This window comes from Adelges cooleyi, unplaced genomic scaffold, assembly GCF_023614345.1.
Source record: "Adelges cooleyi isolate 19-005CV unplaced genomic scaffold, UGA_ACOO_1.1 ACOO_flye_CR_arks_rails_tigmint_CR_PRNA_108, whole genome shotgun sequence".
NCBI classification, from domain to species: domain Eukaryota; kingdom Metazoa; phylum Arthropoda; class Insecta; order Hemiptera; family Adelgidae; genus Adelges; species Adelges cooleyi.
This window is the reverse complement of record NW_026095761.1, coordinates 11,473,578-11,499,281: the sequence shown is the minus strand read 5'-3', so window position 1 is coordinate 11,499,281 and position 25,704 is coordinate 11,473,578. Positions and strand designations below refer to the sequence as shown.

General features: G+C 34.0%; 1 protein-coding gene and 1 long non-coding RNA gene across 6 annotated transcripts in view; one reads left to right on the top strand and one right to left on the bottom strand.

The window, feature by feature from the left end:
- On the bottom strand, positions 1–4,189 carry LOC126838126 (uncharacterized). 4 transcript variants are annotated; one of them, XR_007685666.1, is made up of 5 exons: positions 3,436–3,829; positions 3,201–3,289; positions 2,857–3,088; positions 2,396–2,501; positions 1–179 (listed from the first exon to the last, which is right to left on the bottom strand). It is a non-coding gene; the product is annotated as an uncharacterized LOC126838126 (long non-coding RNA). The 4 variants fall into 4 exon arrangements; XR_007685667.1 differs by lacking the exon at positions 3,436–3,829 and adding an exon at positions 4,068–4,189 and having other exon boundaries at positions 1–2,501; XR_007685664.1 differs by having other exon boundaries at positions 1–2,501.
- Positions 4,190–10,403: 6,214 nt separating this feature from the next.
- LOC126838048 (beta-3 adrenergic receptor) overlaps positions 10,404–25,704 on the top strand; it is a 28,973-nt gene continuing 13,672 nt past the window's right edge. The window contains exon 1 of one of the 2 annotated variants that reach the window (XM_050572154.1): positions 10,404–10,857. Coding sequence is in view for 1 of the 2 variants with exons in the window: in XM_050572145.1 (XP_050428102.1) it covers positions 25,476–25,529 (54 nt within the window). In the remaining variant the exon portion in view is untranslated. Of the gene's footprint in view, positions 10,858–25,067; positions 25,530–25,704 lie in introns of those variants that run through there. The other variant, XM_050572145.1, reaches the window with a different exon arrangement.

Below are 25,704 nucleotides of genomic sequence, written 5' to 3'. Positions count from 1 at the left end.
TTTCAAACACTAGAAAATTATTCTTGGAGATAATGAGTCACCTTAATCCTTAATGCATCACTCTGTATAACATAAACAAAAACGTTTTCAAAAAGACAAAAATACAAAGTGATTCGAAGAGTAAACCAGTGTAGGCCGTTCAAAGATCACCCAAAGACGCGGCTCTGAGTTAAAAATAACTGAAACATTCATAAGAAAGTGGATACACAGATAAAACGTCATCTCTATAACCGGAGCCTCGTATGTTGTGTAACACTTTACATGCATAATATATTAAACTAATAAACTTCAATTAGACAACTGTGATTAAGACAAACAATATTATTGTGATTATGTACTTAATAGATTTTAAACCTAAACCGAACTGTAATTATTATAACGAGGCGGTCAGTTCGCGTAGACGACAGTCGATTCAAGGGCTTTTCGATGTTGTTAAGTATAATAATAATTACTGTAACACTATTACTAATAAACTATGTCCATTATGGCGTCATTGGCGGAAGGCTGAGCAATATTTTACATTATCTCATCGGTGAACGATACACAGTGATTAATAATTTGGTGTTTCCGGTGTATATAAATATTTGGATAAAACTTGACGACGAATACAAGTATAAGTAAAAAACACATATAATACACACATGTAAGTATATTTTACTTGTATCAACCAACGACGGAGATGGTGCAATTAACAGCTGTACAATGAAAACAAGTGCTGTTTCTTTATTACCTATTGTCGTAAGACAAAAAGAAAGGTGATGGTGTACACTCTAGACTCTTGATGTATACTGGTGAACACTGGTACAAGAGCGAAACGGATTGCTGTCCGGGTTCTTTGCGGATGTCGAAGAGCCGTTGTTTATACTGGATTAAAAAGAATTAGAGAATGAGAAAGGATAGGTACAAGGTGCGAACGAATCGCAAGACACGAGTACCTAAGGAAATGTAAGCACACACGGTGCGAACGAATCGCAAGACACGTGTGTGTGGAGAGGAAAGTATAAGGTGCGAACGAATCGCAAGACACGGGTACTTTAAGAAAGGAATGTGCACTGTGCGAACGAATCGCAAGACAAGTGCACAAGGAAAGAGGATAGACTACTAGGTGTTAATGAACGAACTCTCGAACTTGTAACGAAACCTTGTAGACGGACAGCGACAGCCGAGTACTCTTGACTGATGACATATAGCTCTGGTAAAGTCGACTGACAAAATATCATTAAATCTGATTGTCTTTATATAGTTTTACAATTTGCAATTCAGCGTTATTGTTAATTTAATCGTTTGGTCATCAGTCTCAAGTCTCCGGAAGCACTGCCCGCATTTATTTAAAAAAACACGTAACCTATATTGATGACGTGGTCATCATATAACACTATATTGACAGTAATTATAATAAATTGTGAATCGATTGAAATATCTACCAATTCGAATAACAGTACAAAAGTTGTTAAAAGTTATAACGGCTATTTAGAAAATTCAAAAACTAACATGAATGCAACTTTTTTATTTAAAAGTATTTGGTTTCCCTATTAAATTATACAGGTATACTATTATGCTGTTATAGTTCAAAAACGAGACCAATTCAACGCCAAAAATGATTTCTATAAAAATGATAAACAATATGATACAATTGATAGAAAAGTCTGATGTTCGCTTTATCTAATAAAAATTACAAAAAAATACTCAAGTACTTAATATATTTTTTTTGTAATAAGTATAGCACTCCATGCTCGCGATAATTGTCCAATTTACAGTATTAAATTACTTGGGCTGTTTGATCAATTGTTTTAGAAATAATAATCACTTATGTTTGTTTTAAAAATTTTTGGTTTTAACGTTAATATGCTTTTTATTTTTGTCAGACGTTCGTGTTCAATCGGAATGTCTGTACAAGAATGTCTTAAGGAATTTGTGGGCTATATCGACGTCGACCGGTACAATGGCCTGTAGGGTTTTTGGTGTTGTAAAAAATGAGCGTGTAAAAAAAAATAAGTACCTATTTGTATTTTTGTGTTTCAAAAGCGTTCAATTCATTCATGCGGGATTCGTCTGGCGAGTTAACTCCGGGCCAGCCGTTGTGTATTATATTTTTGTTGAGCCACTTTATAGAATATTATGTTGTATAGTAGGCACATCGTATAAAAGAATAACACATTGTACACACTACCCGCAGCCGAGGAGCGAAACAACATACCGGATAAGACGAATAACCCTATCGCGGGGTCGACCGGTAGGAATTTAGGGTCACGGTGGGCGGCTTGATCTCACAGAAACAAATACCTACAAGACGTTTGGAGTAAGGCACAACATAGATATTTTTTAATAAAAAAAAAATAAAACCACGGCCTTGTATCGTATAATGATGATGTTCAGTAAACAGTTTTTTACTCACCGTTACGTTTTCAAATATTATTAGGGGTCGGTAAAACCATCAGCGCAGAAGTGTTGCCAACGTTTTCTTATGTCGTTTTTCACTTTTTATTTCAAGCGAGTCGAGACTGAAAAAGTCAACACATACACTATTACCACAGATTAGCTAAAACCAGATGATGCAACCCCCCCCCCCCCCTATTGAAGAAATATAATTGCTGAAAATGTAAACAAACCAAAATCCTCCTCAACAGTGCATCATTGAATTTATTGATTGTTATCAGTTGCGTTATGGAAATTGTATTTGATAACATATTATTAGAGTAAAATGTTGTCTACGATAATTTCATTTCTAGAATGTAGTCACACTAACTACTAAGTTTAGGAGGGTTTCAGAGTTCAGTAAGCAGTAAATGACAAAGTTCACTGCCAGGTTTTATCTAATCTGTGCTATGAACTATGAACTACACAAATAATGCTTACCTTCTTGATTGCTTAGTTGCTGAGCACAGGGCATTATATTATGATGTTACAGCTATACATATGTTTACTGTGTTACATGTGTTAGATCTACTCTTACTATTGAAATTAACACTACAAATAGCCAACGAAACAATATGTCTGCTTCAATCCTTGTCACAATCAAATTTTAATTCGTTGATATGATTTTAATCTCTTCTACCACCATTTGAGTGGTGCAATTAAAACACTTTCTCTGTAAAGTCAATATCAAATTTTAAACATCGCCTCTCCTTTTTACTGTCTTACAAATTAGTAACATGTTGTTTTTCCCTAAAAAGTAATTTAACATTATAAATTTAATTTACTACGACTTCGTCGTTCCTCTTTAATATTGCTTCTACACTCGTTTTGAATATTTGCATATCACTTCATTGGCTTCAATTTCAGGAAAAGTCTGAATATTAAAAATAAATATAAATACTTTTTTATGAATTAATAGTTTTTTTTTCAAAACAATTTATTTGAAACAAATTATTATCTATTGCAACTATTATTAATGAAAATTGGCAAAGTAATTTTGTAAGTAATTTTCATCTTCACTTTTTGGCTTTTCATCCGTTGCTATCTAAACGATGCTATACTGATATTTAGTATGGTATTAAGTCTTGGCAAGTCTCCCTATAGTGGCTTTTTTCCACTTGGCTATTAAGTCATGTATTTTCTTTTGAATGCACGAACCAGACTGGTATTCAAATATTGATTCGTTGAACTGGCACCCTACGTTTTGGAATCTAAATAATTAAAAAAATATCCGAAAAACGTCTCAAGTAGTACCTGAGACACTTCTGCGCCATTTAGGTCTACTTAATATCAGCGTTAAGCTTTTTTTCCTTTTTGTAATTGATTTACGTCAACGTTGTCTGTTTATACATGTGTTGATCTCTGTAAATAGGAGTTTATTGTGTGTCGATGACTAATATTGGTTGACTTTTGTGTGTTGTAACGATTGGGCAGGACTTGTATAAGTATACTTATTGTAGTATTTGTATGATGTCACTCGACATACTTACAAATCAAGTACAATTAGTCAGATCACGGTGATAACTCAATTTCAAAACGACTGCCCACTAGGGTTTTTTTTATTTTTTAAATTTAAATAATAACAAAAGAAAACTATACACGAACGTAAAAATGTCTTTTCGAAATGACAGATGTTCAGTTTAATACATTACCTTTGTCGCTAAGTGAGTGTGAATGACTCAACGGCTCGAAAACAGTAGTTCGACATTGAAAACAGTTTAATGACACTAGCCTTTGACGAACAATGCCACCGCACCCGAATTTCACACATGTACATAAAACTTGTGTATACACACAATAATTATTACAGATGCAAACAAGCTATGTCGGCGCCACTGGTTAAATGACTGCTATTAGTCACACCATAATATGCACGTGGGAGTATTATTATTATTTAGTATTGGCAAATATACACTTTTACCTACGTCGAATCGAATAGGATCAATCTAATTTTTTGGGCAATTGCAAATGACGTCAATGACGTCTCATGTTATTTGCATTACTATTATTATTATGCATCAATTTATCTTGTCAAACACAATTTCATACAACTCTATATTTAGTTAATTTTGCTAGTCTCTGAGAAATCATTTTTTTTTTTTCAATCCAACCCTTAAATTACATTTAACGGTTGTAAACTTTTAACCGCCCAATAATCAATACAGCGTGATAGTGTACAAGCTTGTTATAAATAGTTACATCGCTGGAATTACCCAATTCGTTGTGTTTAAAATAGAACACATTCACACCGTTCGTCGGAACCGGGTTAACAGCCCTCGCGTTGGCACACCTGTTATCAATCATTATCAGTTATGTTATCAATTGTGTCGTCCTAAGTTTCCCGTTTATTGATTCCAAAATATAAAAAATTAATATTCAATATTGACACAACGCGCAATTTCAAGTACGCTCACATACTAGTTTGAACATGCTTTTCCATCGTTTGCCAAGCTTGTCTTTATCTCTTTAACCCATTTTTTTACAGTTAACATTACACAGTCTGCACATAGCGCAATGAATTGGTCTAGTTCCAAAAACACCTGGTTGTGATGTGACAATGTAAAAGAACCATTATTTGGTGTATTCAAGGCCCCACACAAAACTGGAATGATGATAAAACTCGGTAATCTCAAATTATTTACATAATTATTGGTTTGTTTGATTTTTGACGCAATAATAATATGTCATTAAAAACCAACCCTTGACCCTGAGGAAATGTGTCGTTAATTTTTATCGTCAAGAAGACCATTGATTATTTCATTACCAGATACAGTAGGTAATTAACGCGGGAAAACATAAGGAATTATCAGTAATGATGAAATGTGATCACAAAAAAATGTTTTAGAAAACTGTTTACAACAAATAATAGCTCTTTGTTGTAATAATTACTTATGTTCACTAAAAATTGAAACACCTGCGAAAAGAAAAAAAAGGCATACCATTTTATATTAAAAAAAATCGTACATATTATGCCATATGAGGTATTAGCAATGGAATAGATAATAAGCAATGTAATTATAGATAGTATTATTAGACACAGTACAACAGCGGTTTATAAATTTAAATGTATATTTATTTACTTTTTTTTGTTCCCCCAGGCAGAAAATTTGTTTTTCGAATTTCGGCATGACAGTAAGACCATCTTATTATTTTTTCTTGTCTTGTCGAAAATGGAACACTTAGCATATAAGTAAACTGGTTTGATTTTTTTCACGATATTCTAAACCCAGATATTTGATAAGGTTTTTTTTTTTTTGGTTATGACGTTAGCATGGCAACCGATAGTCTTTAAATGCTAACCATTGAGGTAGTTGGAGCCGTACCTTATTCATCGTTCCTCATTAGCGGTTTGGTTGTACAGGATCTTCATAAACTCTAGCACAGCATTTATTTCAATGAAATAACAATATACCACATCTTATCTCAAACTATTTTTTTAAATTGGTTTTGAGACTTATCAAATATAATGTGTCGTTTATACTCTTTTCCAAACCACCTGTGAGGTAGAGTATCAGGCTCGTTTTTTTTAACGTGGTATCTCCGTGTATGATGATGTTTCGCAAATTGTGCGCTTATACTAAAATACCCCTTAAGTAACGCGTGTAAAAATGTTTAGGCCTCAAAGACGTTAAAAGTATTGTCGATTAAAAAGAAAAAAATTGTAATTAAAAGATGATTAAAAAGAAAACACCCTTTTTAGTTATTCCAATGTTGCGGTTTGTGTCTAAAGCAAATAATTCGTTTGACCGGAATATTATTCCGTACTCCATTCCAGGCCCATTTCCTACCGCCGATGAAATACATTACAATCGCGGCCTGGATATTCATCCCTAAGTCATGGGCCTGCATTCCAGCGTAGTTTGGTTCTATAATCGGACGCCAGCCGTGCATATTTCCGGCGTTCAAGCAAAACGGGTTCCTGCATGAGTGTACCACACGAATCGCGAACAGCACAAAGCATATGCCGGGACCTCTCGGCTTATAACCCTTATACGCTGGCATGAAGTAGGGAAGTAAGAATATAAAATAAAGTTTAAAATATCTATACACTTTACATGTTCAAAACGTCATATTATTCAAAAAATGTTATCAAAGTGTTATCTACATTGGAATAACTGCGATCGTTATCTCTGTACACGCAGAGAGAACGATTAAGTATACTCAGTCTCGCAGTAGAACGGTATTGCGCAGAAACCTAAATAAATCGTTTGCCCAGAATATTATTCCATACTCCATTCCAGGCCCATTTCTTACCGCCGATGAAATACTTTACAATCGCGGCCTGGATATTCATCCCTAAGTCATGGGCCTACATTACAGGGTAGTTTGGTTCTATAATCGGACGCCGGCCGTGCATATGCCCGGCGTTTAAGCTAAATGGGTTCTTGCATAGAGTGTACCACATGAATCGCGAACAGCCTAAAGCGTATGCCCGCTGTTTGAGCTAAACGGGTTTCTTACATGAGTATACCACACGAATCGCGTACAGCCTAAAGCATATACCCACCAGGCGTTCAAGATAAACGGGTTCCAACAAGAGTGTACCTACACCACACGAATCGCAGACAACCTAAAGCATATGCCCGGCTTTTGAGCTAAACGGGTTTCTTACATGAGTGTACCACACGAATCGCGCACAGCCTAAAGTAGATGCGTAGAGGTCAATCTAAACGAGTTCCTGCAGGAGTGTACCCCATGAATCGCGAACAGCCCTAAGCATATGCCCGGCGTTTGAGCTAAACGGGTTTCATACATGAGTACACCGCACGAATCGCGCACAGCCTAAAGCACATACCCACCAGACGTTCAAGATCAATGGGTTCCAACAAGAGTGTACCCTACTACACGAATCGCAGACAACCTAAAGCAATATGCCCGGCTTTTGAGCTAAACGGGTTTCTTACATGAGTGTACCACACGAATCGCGCACAGCCTAAAGCAGATGCGTAGAGGTCAATCTAAACGAGTTCCTGCAGGAGTGTACCCCACGAAGCGCGCACACCACAAAGCATATGCCGGGACCTCTCGACTTATAACCCTTATACGCTGGCATGAAGTATGGAGTAAGATTATAAAATAAAGTTTAAAAAATCCATACACTTGATGGGTTCAAAGAAACCCAAACGCGTCACTCCTGTCTGTAATGCGTTTCAGCGCAGCACCGTTCTCACGTGAGACAGAGTGTTATTATATAGATGTTATTGATGTATTTGAGATATGCGTTAAATTGACCAAAATGGTTAGGTATGTTGTGGAAATTTGGCGATTTACCTAAACGATTAAGTGACATCATCGTACATAGACCTAATCCACGTAGTGCTCGACTTGAGAGGAGAAGGAGGGGTGATCGATTATCGTTCAGATGTTTTGGGCTTTTTGGTTCAAGTGAAACGCATCGGACGAACCGTTCGTCAGAGATTAGTAGTATCTAAGAAATTTAACAATAGGCAATAAGTTATTAATTGTTTAAATGAATGATGAATGAAACAAGTACATATTATATTATCAATAAGGGTGGTTTCTTGTTTATATGTTTTCAAAGTACTGTTTTATCCCGAATCGAGCACTATAGGGTACGGAGTTAACTCGGCACTTGCTTGTAAAATATTTGGAAAGAAACACATTCTACTATAAAGTTCGACTCGAGTTAATTCCGGACCTACAACTTATTTGAACTAATTAATAGTTCGAAGAAAATACTATACATATCGGCTAGTGGTTACTTACCCGTTACTTCGCATTATATACTTATTATTCAAATGCACGTTCTCCTGTTCCGGCAAAACGATTACGCTTCTTCGCATGCTGAAATCTGACTGGGGAAATTTAGATTGTTCAGTCTTCCACCAAACTCCTGCTAAATTCCATCGATCCAACAGTAATACCATGCAAATCTTAAGTTCCAGTGGAATATTGAGGACACCATTTTTGAAACGGTACTACCCGCCCAGACTGACTGACAGTTATTAAGTCTATCCAAAAGTTGATTGTATTGACGCGGAATATACTTACTGATTTACCGCAGACCCCTTGACTATGTTAAATGTTCATAAAAAATACTTAAAAATTAAATTTATAGATTTTTAAAAACACAAATTTAAAACTGATCGTTGTTAACTAACAAATAAATAAAACAGTCCATTTCCCTAACACCGAAAATCTATTTATCTATCTGCCTATTTTGGCCAGGAAAGCCGTTTATAAATTATTTAACTTTATAAAAACCTTATAATTCATTTTCAAAAATATGTACTTTAATTTTTTTTGGTAATTAACAGCGAGCACTGTTGACCAAACCTATTAAATGTATTTACCACAATTAATGTTATATAAAATAATTTTATGAATGTATGTTATACCTGAAAAAATGTTTGTGTAGTACATATTTACATTATTTACATAAGAGTCTCCGTGTTCAGCACTTTGACGCTCGTTTTTAAGACTAAAATCAAAGTCCACTTCTTAACGAAGATTAGCTGTTGTACGCCGTATGATTTTCTCTTGATGAGAGATGCCAATAAAAGCAAAATATCGTTTATTTTAGACTCAAAAACAAGTTTATGCCAATTTAAACGTAGAGAAACATGACGATTTCTTGCAAAACATGTCATATGATAACTAAAAGTATTATAAGATGTTATTTTCCCTTTTCACGCGCACCCACGGTATTAAAAATACGGGTTTTTAGCAAATTATCGTATTTAAAATGTTTTTATGGATATTTGTATTCTACCTGCTACGGTTTCGTGTCGATGCGTTCATGTTTGAAAGTGATTTTATCAATTAATCATTCATGTAGACCTGTGACCAAAGTATTAATAAGTACCACGGATACCACACGCGACAAGTTAATAAAAAGACTAAAAATAGTTTAAGAAACGTGATGACACTCACAAAGTATGGACTATTATTATATAATGAAAGTATTTTATCGAAAAATTGTTCATACAAAAGTCGTTAGTTTCGACAAGGATATTTTTTTAGTTCATAAAAAATACACTGTTGTAACACGTTTGTGACCGTAAGTCGGCTACTTTTAATTTTGGACTTTTTTTAAAAATTGTGTTTTTTAAACGTCAATACTGACAAAATAAAAAAAAATCACGAACCATTTACCCTAGAAAGGATAGAAATGTTTTCTTTATTTCACTTTTTCAAGCAAAGTTTCAAGGATTTACGCCTGGAAATTAGACCTAAGGTAGATCTAGAACGGAAATATAACATATACAATTTTCATACCTAGTCAAACTTTTTTTTATTGAGGAAAATCCCCCAAAAAGGTTACAACAGCAACAAATATTCATAGACGGACGATCAACCCTAATCGTAACCACCCTAGTATTGAAAAGTGGCTTTTAAGCACATAATTGTCATTAGGTACAATGGTTTTATCGATATTTGTATTTTAAACTGTGAACACAATACCTCCCTCACTTACCGAGGGACTTATTAACTCATCTACTTCTACTTACTACAACCTACTTACTATTACTTACAAGTCACTACTGCTAACTACTCACTCACGGTACAATACTTTTTTTTCCGCCCTTGGTTTATACCGCGCTTGATTTGGACCGTACTGGTTTCAACCACCTACTGTCGGGCAGATTCGCATCGAAGCGTTTGTTTAAAAGTGATTTCATCACTTTCCGTTATAATAACAATAACCTATCCATGCAGTCCCGTCGCGACAACGACATCGGTAACGATACGGCACGTCGCGACGTCGCGTCGTCTTGAGGGATTTTCCGGGAGGCGCGCGCGCCCGCCAGCACGCGGTGAGTCACCGGCCGGCGGAAACCCCTCGCGACGGAAAACCCGTCTCGGGAACGTGCGTGCGCGGCCGCGCGGATGCTGTACCGCAGACGGCGGCCGCCCCGGTGCGTCAGGAGTAGGGGAACGCGGGCGTTTGACCGCCGCCGGCAAGCAAATCGCGGCGGCGGCGACGGCGAAGCAGCTGACCCGGCCGTTATGCCCGACGCGGCGTTCAGTAATGCCAGTGCGTTGGACCGAGCCGGCGCTCGCATTTTAGCGCAATAGTAATATTGGATGTGTGTAAACTCGTGTCGGTTTTTTTTTTATATTTTTGAATAATACCGTTCAAAATTGAAAATCTAAATTTTGTGTTTTACCTACCCGACGACCGGTAATAATAATAATTTGTTTCTCGCTCGCCGCGCGTATGACGACCGCCGATATCCGATAACGATAGTGTTTTTTTTTTCTGTACCGTTTTCATTAATCCGAAACGACGGTAAACGGTTACAAGAAAATAACAATATTAACATATAAATATATTATAATAATTACGCACACAAACGGTCTCGACCGACCATGTAAGTGTCGACCACGGTGTCGCGTCGCATCAGCAATGATTTATCGCGCCAAAGCGCCGGATCGGTTCGACGACGGTTCATCGTCCAGACACATTGGCAATAATTGGTAAGTGCGTTATTATATTTTATTTGGTTTATAAGAAAAATTAAAAAAATATATTTGTAAAATACGTTTGCGGTAGTGCAGTAATCAGCTGTACGGTATAATATTATTCTACAATTTCAGCTGAACGAAAGCTATTTTGGCGATTTCATTTGAACTCTAAGCATTTCGTTGAAAACGGCTATTTGATAGTGATAAGAATAAAGTCGAGTTGGCATAATTTTAGAAAAATCATGAAAATCACAGATATACCTACTGTGCCGTGACGTTGTACAGCAGCTGAGTTGTGTATATTATAAAATAGCGCGCGAACCGCAGTGAAAGTATATAATATAATAATACTATATTATGGGTCACCTCGGCCATCGGTCGGACAACGTTAGGTTAATACATGCATCAGTATATATGTATGTATAATATACTATATAGGTACGATAATATATTTGTATTATTACAAATCGTTTTACTTTTCAACGCTCGGACCGTGTCCTATTCTGCAGTGTCGTTGCTCCCGCAGGTCGTCTGGCGAAAAATCCAAAATATATATTATCTTATCGTTTATCTCCAATTTATCATATTGTGTACATTGTACACGACCGTGTGTGTGTGTGTGTGTGGTTATCAGCTGTCGCCGCGGCCAAATATGAGACAAGGAAGGTCGGTCGGTGTCGACCGGTATATAATAATAATAATATTATTATTATTTCTAGGTACGCTATACTTATCGACGGGTATCCGTTTGTGTGTGTATGTGTGTTTTCGATTGTCTCTTTCTTAATGACACAATATCGTGTGCAGTTCTGCAAGTGTGTTTGTGTAAGGTAATAAAATATTGCTGCAGTTGCATATTATGCGTGCGTACAGGTGGTGGACCGGCCGGGCAAAATACTTTGACCTACACAATAGTATTGCACAACACGCCTACTCGGGCCGCCGTCGACCTATCGGGTTTTTTATTTGAAATCTTCAAAAAAACCGTTTTACAGGTGTCTAGGCCGGAATGATATCCTCTTAAAATAGCTATAATAAGATTCTAATATTCTCTTAGAAATTTGAAAATATTCTTCTAATATTTTTTGTAAAAGTCGTAGTAAACTATGCAAAAACAATGTTTATGTACATTAAAGGTGTTACAACTGATGTTTAAAGATCACTCAATATGATAAAATTGAATAATTTACTAAAATAGTTTTTTTTTCATTTAGTTGCCAAAAAGTATTAAAAAAAGTTCATATTATTACTTAAAAGGTTTTATAAAACACATAATAATTTATTATAATTATTTTATACATCCTCTTACCAACAGATCTATAGTTATTATTCTCCGGTAAACCGAATGCGAATGGCTTTAAGTAACGCAATAAATTATAATTATAATTTGGATTTCTTTAATCAGATTAAAAAAAACCTTCTAAATAATGTTGTTAAATGGTCGATACAACATTTTCTTTTAGTGGTAATGTAATTTTTTAAATATAATTTTTGGAAGATTATTAATTATCCTGTACACTATTGCCCTGGTAGATTATTATAGCATAGAATGTAGATTATTTAAAAAACAATAAATTATAACCCCTAAATATATCACCACCCGTTTCGGACGAAATGTCACAAAAAAATGTTAAAAATGTGTTATATTTGTTATTTTATTTATTTATAAAACAGGCACCAGCGTTGGTGGAGATTAGGGGGCTTAGGATTTTGAATAATAAAAAAAGTGCTACATTTATTTTTATTTCAACAAATCTCTCGCTAAAAAATAAATGTAGGTGTTTTGAAAAGCACTAATTTAAAGTGTTAAGGTTTTTAGTAGTATCCCAAGCCTCCCTCAGATCTCCGCGAAGCGCCCATGAACACAATATACAGTGATAATACTTAAAAATAAAACTGAAAACTACTAGCCGTAGATAGAGATTATATTATACTTAAAAACAAAATGTAAGGCCATCTATATTTTAATCATGTTTTGTTTTATCCGACAAAAATGCGTTGATAATCGAGCAGACTTTTTTGAAGATGTACTTTAGTCTTATTTAAATTGGAAAATAACAAACTACAAAAATGAAATAGTCTCCAAAGCGTTCCTTAGATAGCAATAAGTACACCATTTTTGAACCGGCCGCATAAGGCCAACATTTTTTAGCATATTAGCCCCCTAGAAAAAAAAATTGTAAATTCGGCGCTGAATATAAGTAACATTGCTTACAAATGTAAGCATTTGTAGGCATTTTACCGTAAAAAAGAATATTATATTATGAATATTCTGATTTTAACCTTGAGCTTTTTAATTTTATAAAAATTAAAGCCATAGCATTAGTACCTACCCTTGTTGATAATTAGGGTATAAGTGCAGTATTTACAAAACTACATTTTTATTCAACGGGTTCTAATCGAACGCGAGCAGTCTAACGGGAAGGATAAAAAAATAATGTTGACGGGTAAGCGTTCGTTTAGAAAGTACACGAGAAATATAAATGACCAACAATAATAAATTAATAATAAAAAAAAAAAAATAAGAGTAATCGCTTCGGACCGACTGCGTTTCTCACCCGGTCGAGTAGTCGGTCAGTGTATTTTTATCATTATCTTTTAACATGCAAAAAACACGTTCAAGGAAATCTCACGAGCACTCTGTATGTACTTAGTCTTCCGGGTCCAGCGATTAATTATTATTATCAATATTAACATTATAATAATTGGCGACTTCTCTCATTTTTTTTTATGTTAGATTGTCCTTCCTTCATATCGTACAGGATCCTTATCTTTAATTTCCTATGTTATTTCAGATCTTGATCTTGTTATTATCCTTAATTCCTAGTCTGCTCCAATTCATACTGCTTTAATTGATTTCCTTATGAGCGCCGGTTGCTCTATTTAGCAATAAATAGAGCAAAAAATAGTAACAGTTATTACTCTTTCATTTTTCCACATAAATTACTTTACTGTAATCTTCACTTTGCTATTCCCGTGTATCTATTAAGCCATTATGTTTATTCTATGTGACTATTATTATATTTGTAAATTTTGATAAAAATACTATGTAACTGTTGAGCAATCATATTTTATTAATAAAGGCTATAAAAAAAATGTATACAATAATTTGTAAAGTATATTCTTATACACTAGTTACTACACACACTAGACTTCAAAGGTAGAAAATGCATAAGTTCGTTGTAGAAAAAACCAAACATACCTGGATTTACATTTGCGATTGCCTGGCCCAAGAAGGTCAAACATTTTTTTTGAAAAATCACTTTTTTTATTATTATTTTCTAATTATCGGTATACCGATAATAATTTTATATAATATAGCACCGGCAATTATAATATTATTATATAATTATCTTCTTCGCTGGAGTATAAAAAAAATAATAATTATAATAAAATAAAAAACTTATCTAGGCATATTCTGTGCTAGCATATAATAATATTATCACATCTAGGCGGTTGGGATAAAATGCGATGATGCCCAGCAAAACGCCTATCTCCTTGGCACCGAAACCGAGTCAACGTTCTTGACAATCCGTCGCCTGTTTAATACAAAATAATATAATAATCGTGCTTACACTAAAACCAACACATACTGCGCCGTGCCGATTGTTTATTATTATTATCATCATTGTTTTTTTAGCTTCGATGCGAGCTGAGAAAGGAAGGTTTTGTTTTTATTTATGGGTCTGGACCGATTCCTTCGTGTATATCAGAAAACGTACCTCAAAGGTACTTTGATAGGCAAATCATTTAAAAAATCCATCCCTTTCCCATCAAGATCGAGAAAAACCTCCAAAAAGTGTACAAACTTTTTATAAAATAGTCTAATTAGTTCCAAATCTGTATAGAATATTCTTTTAACATGATGCTATCGGTAAACATCGACAAACCAAAAAAAATAACATAAGCTTTTTCCCCTACAAAAAATTCAATAAGTTTCTCCCAAATAGCAATAGATACAAGTGCACAGCTGTTTCTGAACTGAGCTGCCAGTTACGGTTCAGCGGTGTCGCAGAGATGAATGGTAGTGTTGTTGCAAGTCGTTTGTTTACGTTTGCCGGGCACGTTTTTTTTTGAAAATATTTTTTTCATTTTTTTTTTTTTTTACCATAACGCTGTCATGGCTAAACGGGAACAATGTGCAACGATCACGGTGTTATTACGGCCGTCGGTCGGCGAGCAATTGCCTTTTTTTTTATTTAAGAATGTAATTGCAGTCGGTTAGAAAGAGGTAAAAAAAAAAATGTATATATCCTAATAGTATCGAAGTGAAATTATTGCCGACCAGTGCGATAGTAATCGATTTTGCGAAACGGTTTTTTTTTTCGGGTTTCGTCCTAGGCCAAAAAACAACGGTTTTCGATAAAATCGCTTGTTTATAAAAAAAAAAAATCTTTCGATGAAGCACTAGTTCTGCATGCCTAGAGTACGGTGTATATACATTTCATTGAAATCCGTCCACTGGTTTAAAAACAATATAGTGGTCACCGTCTTTGAAAACGTAGTTTTGAGAAAAACGCGTTTAAAATTTCACAAAAAGCATTTAAATTTTTTGAATTAAAATAAAATAATAACAATTTTGAAATGTTAAAATATTTACTACAACACTACCTACCAATATTATATTAATACAAAAATATGAAATGTTTGAAAATAAACAATTTTATATCGTTATTATTTAATGGAAAATATACAAAAAAATATAACCAAAAATGATCTTTATCCAATAATACAGCACCTACGTGTTATACTGTATGATATCCCAAAATTTGGTTTCAGTTTGTAATAATTTTTTTTTTTTGTATCCAGTTCTAGTGGTAGATCCGTTGTGGTTCAAAACTCTGGAATATAGATAAAGATTTAGATTACAATATTTACTGTTCGTACGACAATTTATATCAATGAAGTCCACATTTCATTCCCACATCCCCTAAATAAGGGATGAATTTAAAAATTGGTATCGAGTTTGGATAGGTGGCGACCTAAAAAATAAAAAATCTAACTAGACGTAGTCAACGGTTTTCTAACCAAAAAAAAAAAAATGGTATGAATAGTATTACCACCGATGAATAGAGCCGACGAGTGGGATACACTCGATGGGTGTGTGCTGTGAGGAGTAGTAGTTAAGTACTTACGGTTGAATTTCAACATTCGGCTCCCGCGGTTTGTTGAAAAAAAAATTATAATGATCGTACTTAGAGGCTGGCAGGACCTAAGGGTATTGCGCTTTGAGACCTACACCGCAGCCCACGAGTCGCGCCTACGGCGTGTACGGTCTTCCGGCGGCTGTTGCACCTGTCGCTCGTTCAATGTCAATCTTTTTTTAATTTATTTTTTATGTATTTATTTATAATTTTTTTTGCTTTAATAGTCGTTTTCGCACGTCCTCGGGGACACGTCGTACGGAGTAGTTTGTTTTGGTTTGGCTGTTTAGTTTTTTGGCCAGCTATCGCACGATTGTGACTCAATCGGTTTTGACCTCAAACCGCGGTATCACGGTCGGCGGGCGACACTACAGGGTGTCTCCCGAGTACCGGTACGAGTACAAGTTTTCACAACATTTACCTTTTATTTAAAAGTTCATAGATAAGAGCGTTAAGCTATGCGTGAAAACGGTGACCGACTTTGTGGGGGATTCCCGCCATCAATCGAGGTACCCCGCCATAGTCTACCGTCCGCCCGTCAATAACCCTATGGCCGGGGTACCTCTGTTGACGGCGGGAATCCCGCATGAAGTCTGTTGCCGAAAAACTCGTCTACGGTGTTCATCCCGAGATTTCAACTCAATCCCTCAGCACTAAACACGATTTGAATCTATTATTTACGAAAGGGGTTTAGTCGAAAAAGTAAAAAACTTTCGGGAAATTGAAAATAACCGTTTTTCACATATACAATTTTACTTAAATTATAAAAAAATATTTTTAATTCTTACGCACTGGGCACTTATTTAAAATTGTAAATACCGATTTTTGTAATTTATTTTTTAACCGACAGTAAAAGTTTTTTAATTCGAACGAATTTGACCCTTTTCATAAACATGTGTTAAGTAACTCCTTTCATAAACACAATTACTATATCAAAAACGGGATTGTGTGCAATAGAGTGATGTAAGCAAAACCTACTTTACCAATATATTTTATTATGACTTTTACAATATATAAATCATTATTAGGAACTTATTTAATTTGTTTTTGCTTCACAAACCAAAACCGATTGTTATCACCGATTTATTATGGCAATCGTATTCGATTACATATTACAGTATAACGTGTTGTACTATCATTTAATTTCTAGAATGTGGGCACACTTGAGCTGAGGAGGGTTTCAGTAACCAGTAAACGATGATGTGCACCATCTGGTTTTATCTATTCTGTGCTGTAGATATGCATACGTTACAACCGATGGCTCGTTGTATGCTATTTTATGCAATAGCTTTATTTTGTTTTGTTTTTAAATTACTTTTTATTCAAACGGTTTCTTTAAATTTCGTTTGCGCCTAACCGGTTTCATAAATTATTTTATTGTACAACCGTGGTGTCTTGTTCGGTTTCACCGAGTTTTTCAGAACTGTTGCTGCACTACACGCGGCTATAATATTGACATATTATATTTTGTAATGCGGATTGACAGTTATACGATTTGGCGGGTACCCGTGAAAGTTCAGGTGATCGATTGGAATAACAAAATGCAAAAAAAAAAGAAAACAGCAATAATGAAACAGATTTTTTAACCCGGGTAAACGACGGTCATGAGACGAACGATTAAAAAAAACTAGTTTGCAAGCCGCAGTCGTCTGGCGCGACTTGTCCGGCAATTTGTGTTTTTTTGTAATAATATAAGTCAAGGTTGCGGTTTGTTGGAGAGAAAAAAAATTGTTTATAGCCAAACATAATAACCCAGTTTGTATAACGAACGGAGAGAAGGAATTAAAAATTGAAACTATAAAAATTGTTTTCACCGAGAACAGCTGTATTAAACATAGCGTTTGTTTTGTTTTTATTTTTTAATTTTATATAACCACTTTATGTTTAAATTTCCTGGATTTTGGTCGTCCTTGGGCTACTCTCAACGGTCGGCTGGACGCCAGATATTCGCCTTCAAGGATATATTATAGAATGGCAATCTATTTTAGCCGGTCTGGAGACGACGGTGGTTTGGTATTATTCGCAGCTCCGGCAATAGCGACAAGTCTCATCCCCGACCAGAAGGATTGATTACACCGGGGGCCGTTTACCCCGTTGGCATCTGGCGGTTGTAATACTATAATACATGTATCATGGAACACTATAATGATCTAATCTATATCATTAAATCAACGCCGGCCAACGCCGGCACGTGTAAAGGGATTGTGACTTGTGCAATCGTTCCGATCCGAAAGATTAAATTATATTGAAAGCTGTGTGTATAAACGCTATTATAATGCCGGGAATTAGTTATAATATTACCACCAGCTATATTATCTAATGACCGTGTAATAGACCGTCTTCGGAACGTGGCCCACAAGAGATAATATTTGATCAGGTACACCAACGGGGGTTGAGAGGTCATAACCCCTCTATATCATAGGAATTTCATCCTTTTTTTTTAATCATAAAACCCTTTACTTTATACCGCCCAAGGACAGAGTCCAGGACACGTTTAATCTTTACCGCGAGCACAAAGCTTATGATCGAGTGAAGACTTATAATATATACTAAGAATAGAAGTACTGAAACGTGCTCGGGTCGAGTATTGTACACTTTGATTAGAACAAACGGTTGTTAAAAAAATTTCAATATTTATCTTTTGGCGGTTTGTTCGTTTTCCAGACAAACCGGTTGCACCATCGATTGAATATAGCTACTTAATATTATAGTATTACAACGGTCTAATGGAATTTGTACGAATACACCTTGATCACAATCGCGATGAGCATCGTCCGGGGTCGTTTTGCCCTTGCCAGAACGGTGTTTTTAATTTTAATGATAACACAAAGAATCCTTGAACTTCATTCGACAACACTATAATATATCATATTATGATGGCGTAGGTCGTGCCGCCGGCTATATAGATGGATATAAACGCGAATTTATTTCTATATTTATTCGTTTTATATATATATGTATACTTAACCATCATCGTTGTTATAGTACAAAAATATATTAATTTTGTTGTGTAATCAGTACAAAAAGTATTATTGTACAGGAACATATGCGAATACCGTATTTTAATCGACGTGTGCGGATCATGTGAAAGTCACATTGATCTTTGGTCGTTTTTTGAAAGATAATATTATAATATCGTTTTACGTTTGATGTAAAAAATGATATAATACAAAATGCCATTTATAAGGATTTCGTTTTAAAACTAAACGGGAACAACGCGATAAAATAACAGAAATCTGCAAAAAAAGAAAATATATTAAACTAATTCCACGCGACCCATTTTCTGCCCCCCAGAGTGTAATATTTTAATCAACAAAATATAGATCTTTTTATTATTACATATAACTAAGATATCAAACTTGACGAGCCGACGAAAGAATATCATGACGGATAAAAAGAAAATTCCATCGAGTTTACTCATCAAAGTTTTTTATGTTTTTATTATTGTTTTTTTTATTCGATAACGTTCAAGCCGTCTAAGGTTCGTACGAATAAAAAAAAATTGATAAAAAAACAATAATTTAAACTGTTGACGGTTGCGTTCCTATTATACAAATTACCTAATATAATATATGAGAAAAAGTGATACGTTATCTCCATCGAATAAACCGGCCTATTGCCATTATGACCTAATCTGGAGTGGAACAAAAATATGTTCAATATTTATGGAAAATATTCATAAAAACAATACATATTGTACGGTAGGGTACGGTTTAAGTTGTCATCATTTAATCAGCTCAACTCATTGAAAAAAAAAAACTAAATAATTATTTTCAATCCAAATTTTCGGTTAATAACGATTTTTTTTTTTAACTGCTGCCTTTACATTATATTTTTTAAACAAGACGTCCTATCGCAAACTCGGCGTGTTATGTAAAAAGCAAACAAATTAAGAGTTGAATAAAAAAATAACACAGTTGTGGCCGCGTTCTAGATTCGACTTGTTATCATTGATTTCCTGGCTAATAATAACTCGGTGGATCCGACAAGTACTTATAGCTGTTGTGCAGGCTAGAAAGTAAAAAAAAATATAATATATAATATTATATTATATAGGTGTAATTATAAACTAGGCACTTGACCGGGTCGCTTCAAATTGAAAAACTATTTTGTATTACATAATAGCTAGCGCGTTATATCGGGTGATTTTTTTAACGCCCTACCACTAGTTTACTCTTAAAATTAATTGCAATTTTTTTGTTGTTTCTTTTTGAAAACATTTTCATTCGCGTTCCGGTAGAGTATTAGACGATATTGAAATTTGTATCTTTTAATGGTATTTGCTAGAGCTGTTTTAACTTTTGAAACTTTAGAACAGTTTGTTGAAAATGTTGACTGGTCGATTACCATTTTTAAAAATAATTATACTTAAAGTCATTAAGTTTAAAATTTAGGACGGGCGGTGTAGGGCGGTTGAATGCAATTAATGATAAAAATAAATTTATACACTTCACCTTTCCCTTCGTCCTAAATTATAAAACTATTTATTCAAAACCGGTTATCGACCAGTCAACATTTTCAGCAAATTATTCACAATTTAAAAAGTTAATAAAATATATGTTTCAAAAGTTGATAAAGCTATAAAAAAGATTTTGAATTGCATAAAAAAGAAAACTAATGTACGGCGTTAAAAGAACCACCCGGTAGAGAGGAAAGAGAAGGACACGTGTGTATAGATTAATTTATAAATTGACACAATAGTTATTGTATAATTAATTTTTATATTTTTTTTAATGATAAAATATATATAAATAGGCATTTGTTACGTTTTTCGATAATAACCGTTCCGGTTCAATCGGTCCAGTAATTCGATGACGCCCAAATGGTCACTGTATGTGTACATATAACTGGCAAATTGATAATATTTAGCAGTTATAGAACACGGTAGAATAGAGTCGTATATTCCATAATGATAATAATATAATAACACCGTGAGAGAGAGAAAACCCATTTTGCATTCTATACAAATATTATTATTACTATTATTATGCACACAACATGTGTTCAACATCGTATTACGATAATAATTATATGTGTTATCGCCGTGTGATATATTTAGAATCCGATGCATTATTTTTATAACTCGAGCCAAGTCGTAGAAAAAAGAAATTTCGAGAAAAAAAAAATGTATAACACATTTTTTAAATTTATTAAGTTCTAAGTAAGTATTAATAAAACGGCGTTTGTCTCGAAGATTAAACCGTCATAATTTTATTATGTAAGTTCTTAATAAGACCGACAAATTAAAAGATAATTTTTTATTTTGTTTTTCAATTGTGTCCGGTTATTGTTATTATTTCAGTTATTGTTCAAACAAAGAAAATTCACTTTTGGTTTTGTATTCGCTAAAAATTGTTGATGCCTCTTTTTTATGTTTATTTGATGCGTTGCAGTTTTTATCAATAATAATAATAGTTGATAAGGTCACGGACAAAGCACATCGCTCTACACTGAATTTTCTTCGGATTCTGCCAATTTTCATGTCGTCCAAACACATCGTACTAATAATTAGTATGATGCAAACATGCAGAGTAAAAATGAAAAAAACTTTCAAGATTAAGCATAAATAAAATTTGTAACAAATAAAAAAAAAAAAAATAGTTAAAAATATTGATTTTCAAATAAAAAAAAGTATAACACATTTGTAATGCGTTTATTAGAAAATACAATAGAATAACAAAATCACTTTTTTTCACTGGTAACGTTTGGCTTTTGTCTAAATACACATTATACAAAAATTAGATACTTAAAAGGAAATATTAATTTAATTAATACGGGCGTGTAAAATATGCAAATTATAAGCACTTGTGACAAAATATTCTTCCTTAATCCCCCTTCAAATATGCAACAATAAAATTTGGTCCATGAAATCGGTTTTATTTGAAACGCCCATATCCAAAACCCTCATGAGTCGTGACGGTGCCATGACACTCAGTATGAACATACTAAATGTATGTAATTTCGGTGTCTGATTAACAATAATAAATTGAATTGGTTTTATCCAGTTTATCATTTTATAGTCTGTCTCGCGACAGAACGGGACTGCGCAGACAGGAGCGATGCTATGTGGTTTCTGCGCAGTACCGTTCTCTCGCGAGACGGACCATAAATAAGATGTATAATATTTTCTTGATTGCGACAAATCCGACGTTGGCGTGTGTTGGAAATAATAAAAGCGGTTAACACGATGGATCTACCTGTAATCATTATTATTATTACTACCTTCGGTTGACTCTCATTCGATGTGGGTGTACAATAATTATTATAGTTTTTTAATAGTTATCCGCGATTCTACCGGGTGCAATGCCCCAAGTGTATTTTAATATGGTTTTTTTAGAGATTTTTTTTTTCTTATATCATAATTTCGTTCTCTCGAGAAACCCTGTTTTTTTTTTGTTTGCTAAAATGATGTGTTGGTATATGTTATAACTTATAATGTACCTACGCCGACTACATTCTGGGGTTATAATAAATAGTAGTCAGTATACATAATTAATACTACTATATTTTTAGGTACTAATGACAAAGTACAAACGATTTCGACGCAATAACGATATCATAATTTATTAGACAGGTACTTAATGTATGTATGTTGCCCGTGGCGCCTGCTCGTGTAAATTATTATTACATTCAGCCCGAGCTAGATGAAAATAATTGAAATGACAAACGGCAGGTACATCTTGATTTGATCTTTGGCTAATCTTTTTGTTGTTTTCTACGGTTGTCATTGAACATCGATAGTACCACATAAAAACGATTTGTCTGATTTATTATAGCAGTATCTCGAGTGCTCGACTTGAACCAATCGCATAACTAAACACTTAAAAAGGTCATGTAATCAACATCAAACGAAATAACAAATATATAAATATTATATTTAAAAAAAAAAAATGCCCACGTCGTATTAATCATATTATAAAAAAAGAAAAATACACCGACTAAACGCCAAGATAACTAATGAAGAAAGCGTAGTATGACTTAACGTTTAACACACAACTAACCCCAACCTTCGTCATTCGTAACTTCCTAGATTATATTTTGTTATTATTATTTTTTTAATGATTAACAGCGACTATAGTTGCCGCGATTTTGCCTCTAGTCTACCGTGAAAAATAAATACTAGATCAGAATATTATTGCCATTCTCTTTTAATCTATGGTTAGGTTAGGGTTAAGGAAAAAAACATTAAATTTAACAAAACATTTTTTTTAATTAATAAAAAAACATCAACAAGTACTTGGATGTCGTTCGATCGTTGCCGACTGTGAACTCACTGTGTACACCGTACACTATACATAATAGTGTAATGATTTATGAATATTAATTGTAGGGTCGACGCACCGAGTGGAAATCATTACTATTCATTTCCAAATCGCTTATTAATGAAAACAAAGTCTAAATGACGAAAAAAAAAAATAAAAACCTAAAAAATATTGATAACAACGGATAACGCGTTACTCGACGATTCAATGTATTATTACATATCTTGGGTCAAAAATGTAAAATGTGAACATATTTTTCCACCTATTGACGCTATACTTATAACTTTTTTTTTTTAAACAGTCGAATTAATTCCGAATTTGTTTAAATTTTGTATTTAATATAACCCGCGGCATCATGAGCCATTGTGATTTACAATATATTCCTAAAAATTATTGACTAATTGACTTATTTATACAAGTGCTATTCACATTATTTGAATAAAGATTACAACAGATGAAAAGCAAAGCTCGTTGAGACTTACATTAATATGTTTGACTGTAATTTGTCGCAAAAGGTGGATAAAAAAAAAATATATGACATTTTACATCTTGTCAGTTCCAAATTTTAATGGAATATTCTTTAGGTCTAGTACTACTACCGGCTAATGTTGACAAACTAAAAAAAAAAAAAAAAATCATAAACCCTTTCCCCTAGAAGGGGTGAAAACTTTTTTTTTTCTTCCCTCTTTTGTATGCAGTTTTAAAGGTTTTAGGTTTAAAAATTAGACCGTTTAATACAGTGATTTTTATCTTCTTTCAGTTGTTAGACACAAACTATTTGAGAACAGATAGCTCACTTGGCATGTTAACAAAAACCATGACGGCGTATGACTCAAAATGAAATCAGTGTGACCGCAGACTCAATCATAAAATGTCTTAATAATACCACAGATTAGATAAAAATAAATCATCTATTATATAGTTAGTTATCATTTAAATTATATTATTTGATAAGGAGATTGTACACTAATATTGTAAAATATCGGCACAATAATATTTTGTACTAATTCATGCGGCTACACTGATCTCTTTGCGAGGCCTTGATCAGGTCTTTTTAAAATATTTTCTTTGATTTCGGCAGAATGAAACTATCTCTTTACAATTTTCATCCTATAGTCTGTGGTTGTGATAGTTGCCTTGTAGACATATTGTGACACCTCCTTCTTAGCTGTACTGGCTTTTTTTTAGGGGGTAAAGGGGTGGGGGAAGTCACGCGGGAGACACACGTTGCCTTTGCAAGTCGGCCGTATCTGTTATCGTTTACAACAATATAATATCTTAAGAATAATTTATAATATCGAAATGATATATTATATATTATTATTATGCCGAACACTCGACAACACGGTGTCGGGCTCATCTCTTATCGCCTATCTACGATAGGACAAACGGTTAAGACTGTTTTTTGTACTTACTTGACAACGAGCTTAGAACCAATATTGAACTCGAATGTTTCTTTCTTTTTATTGTATACATTACATATATATATATATATATATATATATATATATATACGATAATAATAATTATTACTGTTCAAACAAACCAACATATAGCGGTTTTTTTTTATCTGAAATACCTGAAAAGATAACGGCCAGGTTTACACGAGGATTTGCCGAGATAATGATATGTACATTTATTACACACCTATTATTATTATATTATTATAATATAGACTTTGGCCGAGTGTATGCGAAAAAGATATACGATGAGTATATTTTTTTAAGTGTGAGAGAGAGAGAATAATTTTTTTTTCATTATCGACCGTGTATATATTAGATGCAAACCGTTTTATTGTTTGTTGTTTAGTGACTCTTGGTGCCACCGTGTGCTCGGTGCTCGTGATTTTCGAGTTTAATTCCGTTATAATATTATAATAAATACCGAGTGCGCCTTGTCGAAAACGTCTTAAATAGCATAATTGGGTTTGCGGGCAAGATGTCTTTATGTAGCCTACCGTCGCTACTCGAACCCAGCCGTTGCGATTATCCGAAAAGTTGTCAGTTTTGGACAGAAAAACGTTACGGTTTTTGTAAAATTTCTTGATACTATTATCTTGACTATTACTCAATAGTCTTAACTATATTATACTCATAACGGTTTCGGATCGAAGTGTGTTTGTTTTTTCGCGTGTTTTTTACATAAAAATTTGTTTATTTAGTCAAGTGTTTGCCAAGCGTTTTGCGCATTGTGTTATTCGATCGAAAAATGTACGGTTTTTGAAATGCATCCGGCCGACGTTACTTACATCTCCACTCATATATACAACATAATTAATGTAAGTAGCACGAGGTTTCCAATGCGAGCAAACGATCGCCGTCGCCACCACCGATGGTCGTGTTCACAATAGTAATTAGTTTTTTAATAATAACCGTCGGGTTTTGCGCTGTCTTTCGAAGATCAATCGCGCAGTTGTCGTTGAGAAAATAATATTTTTTTTGTATTCTTTTCGA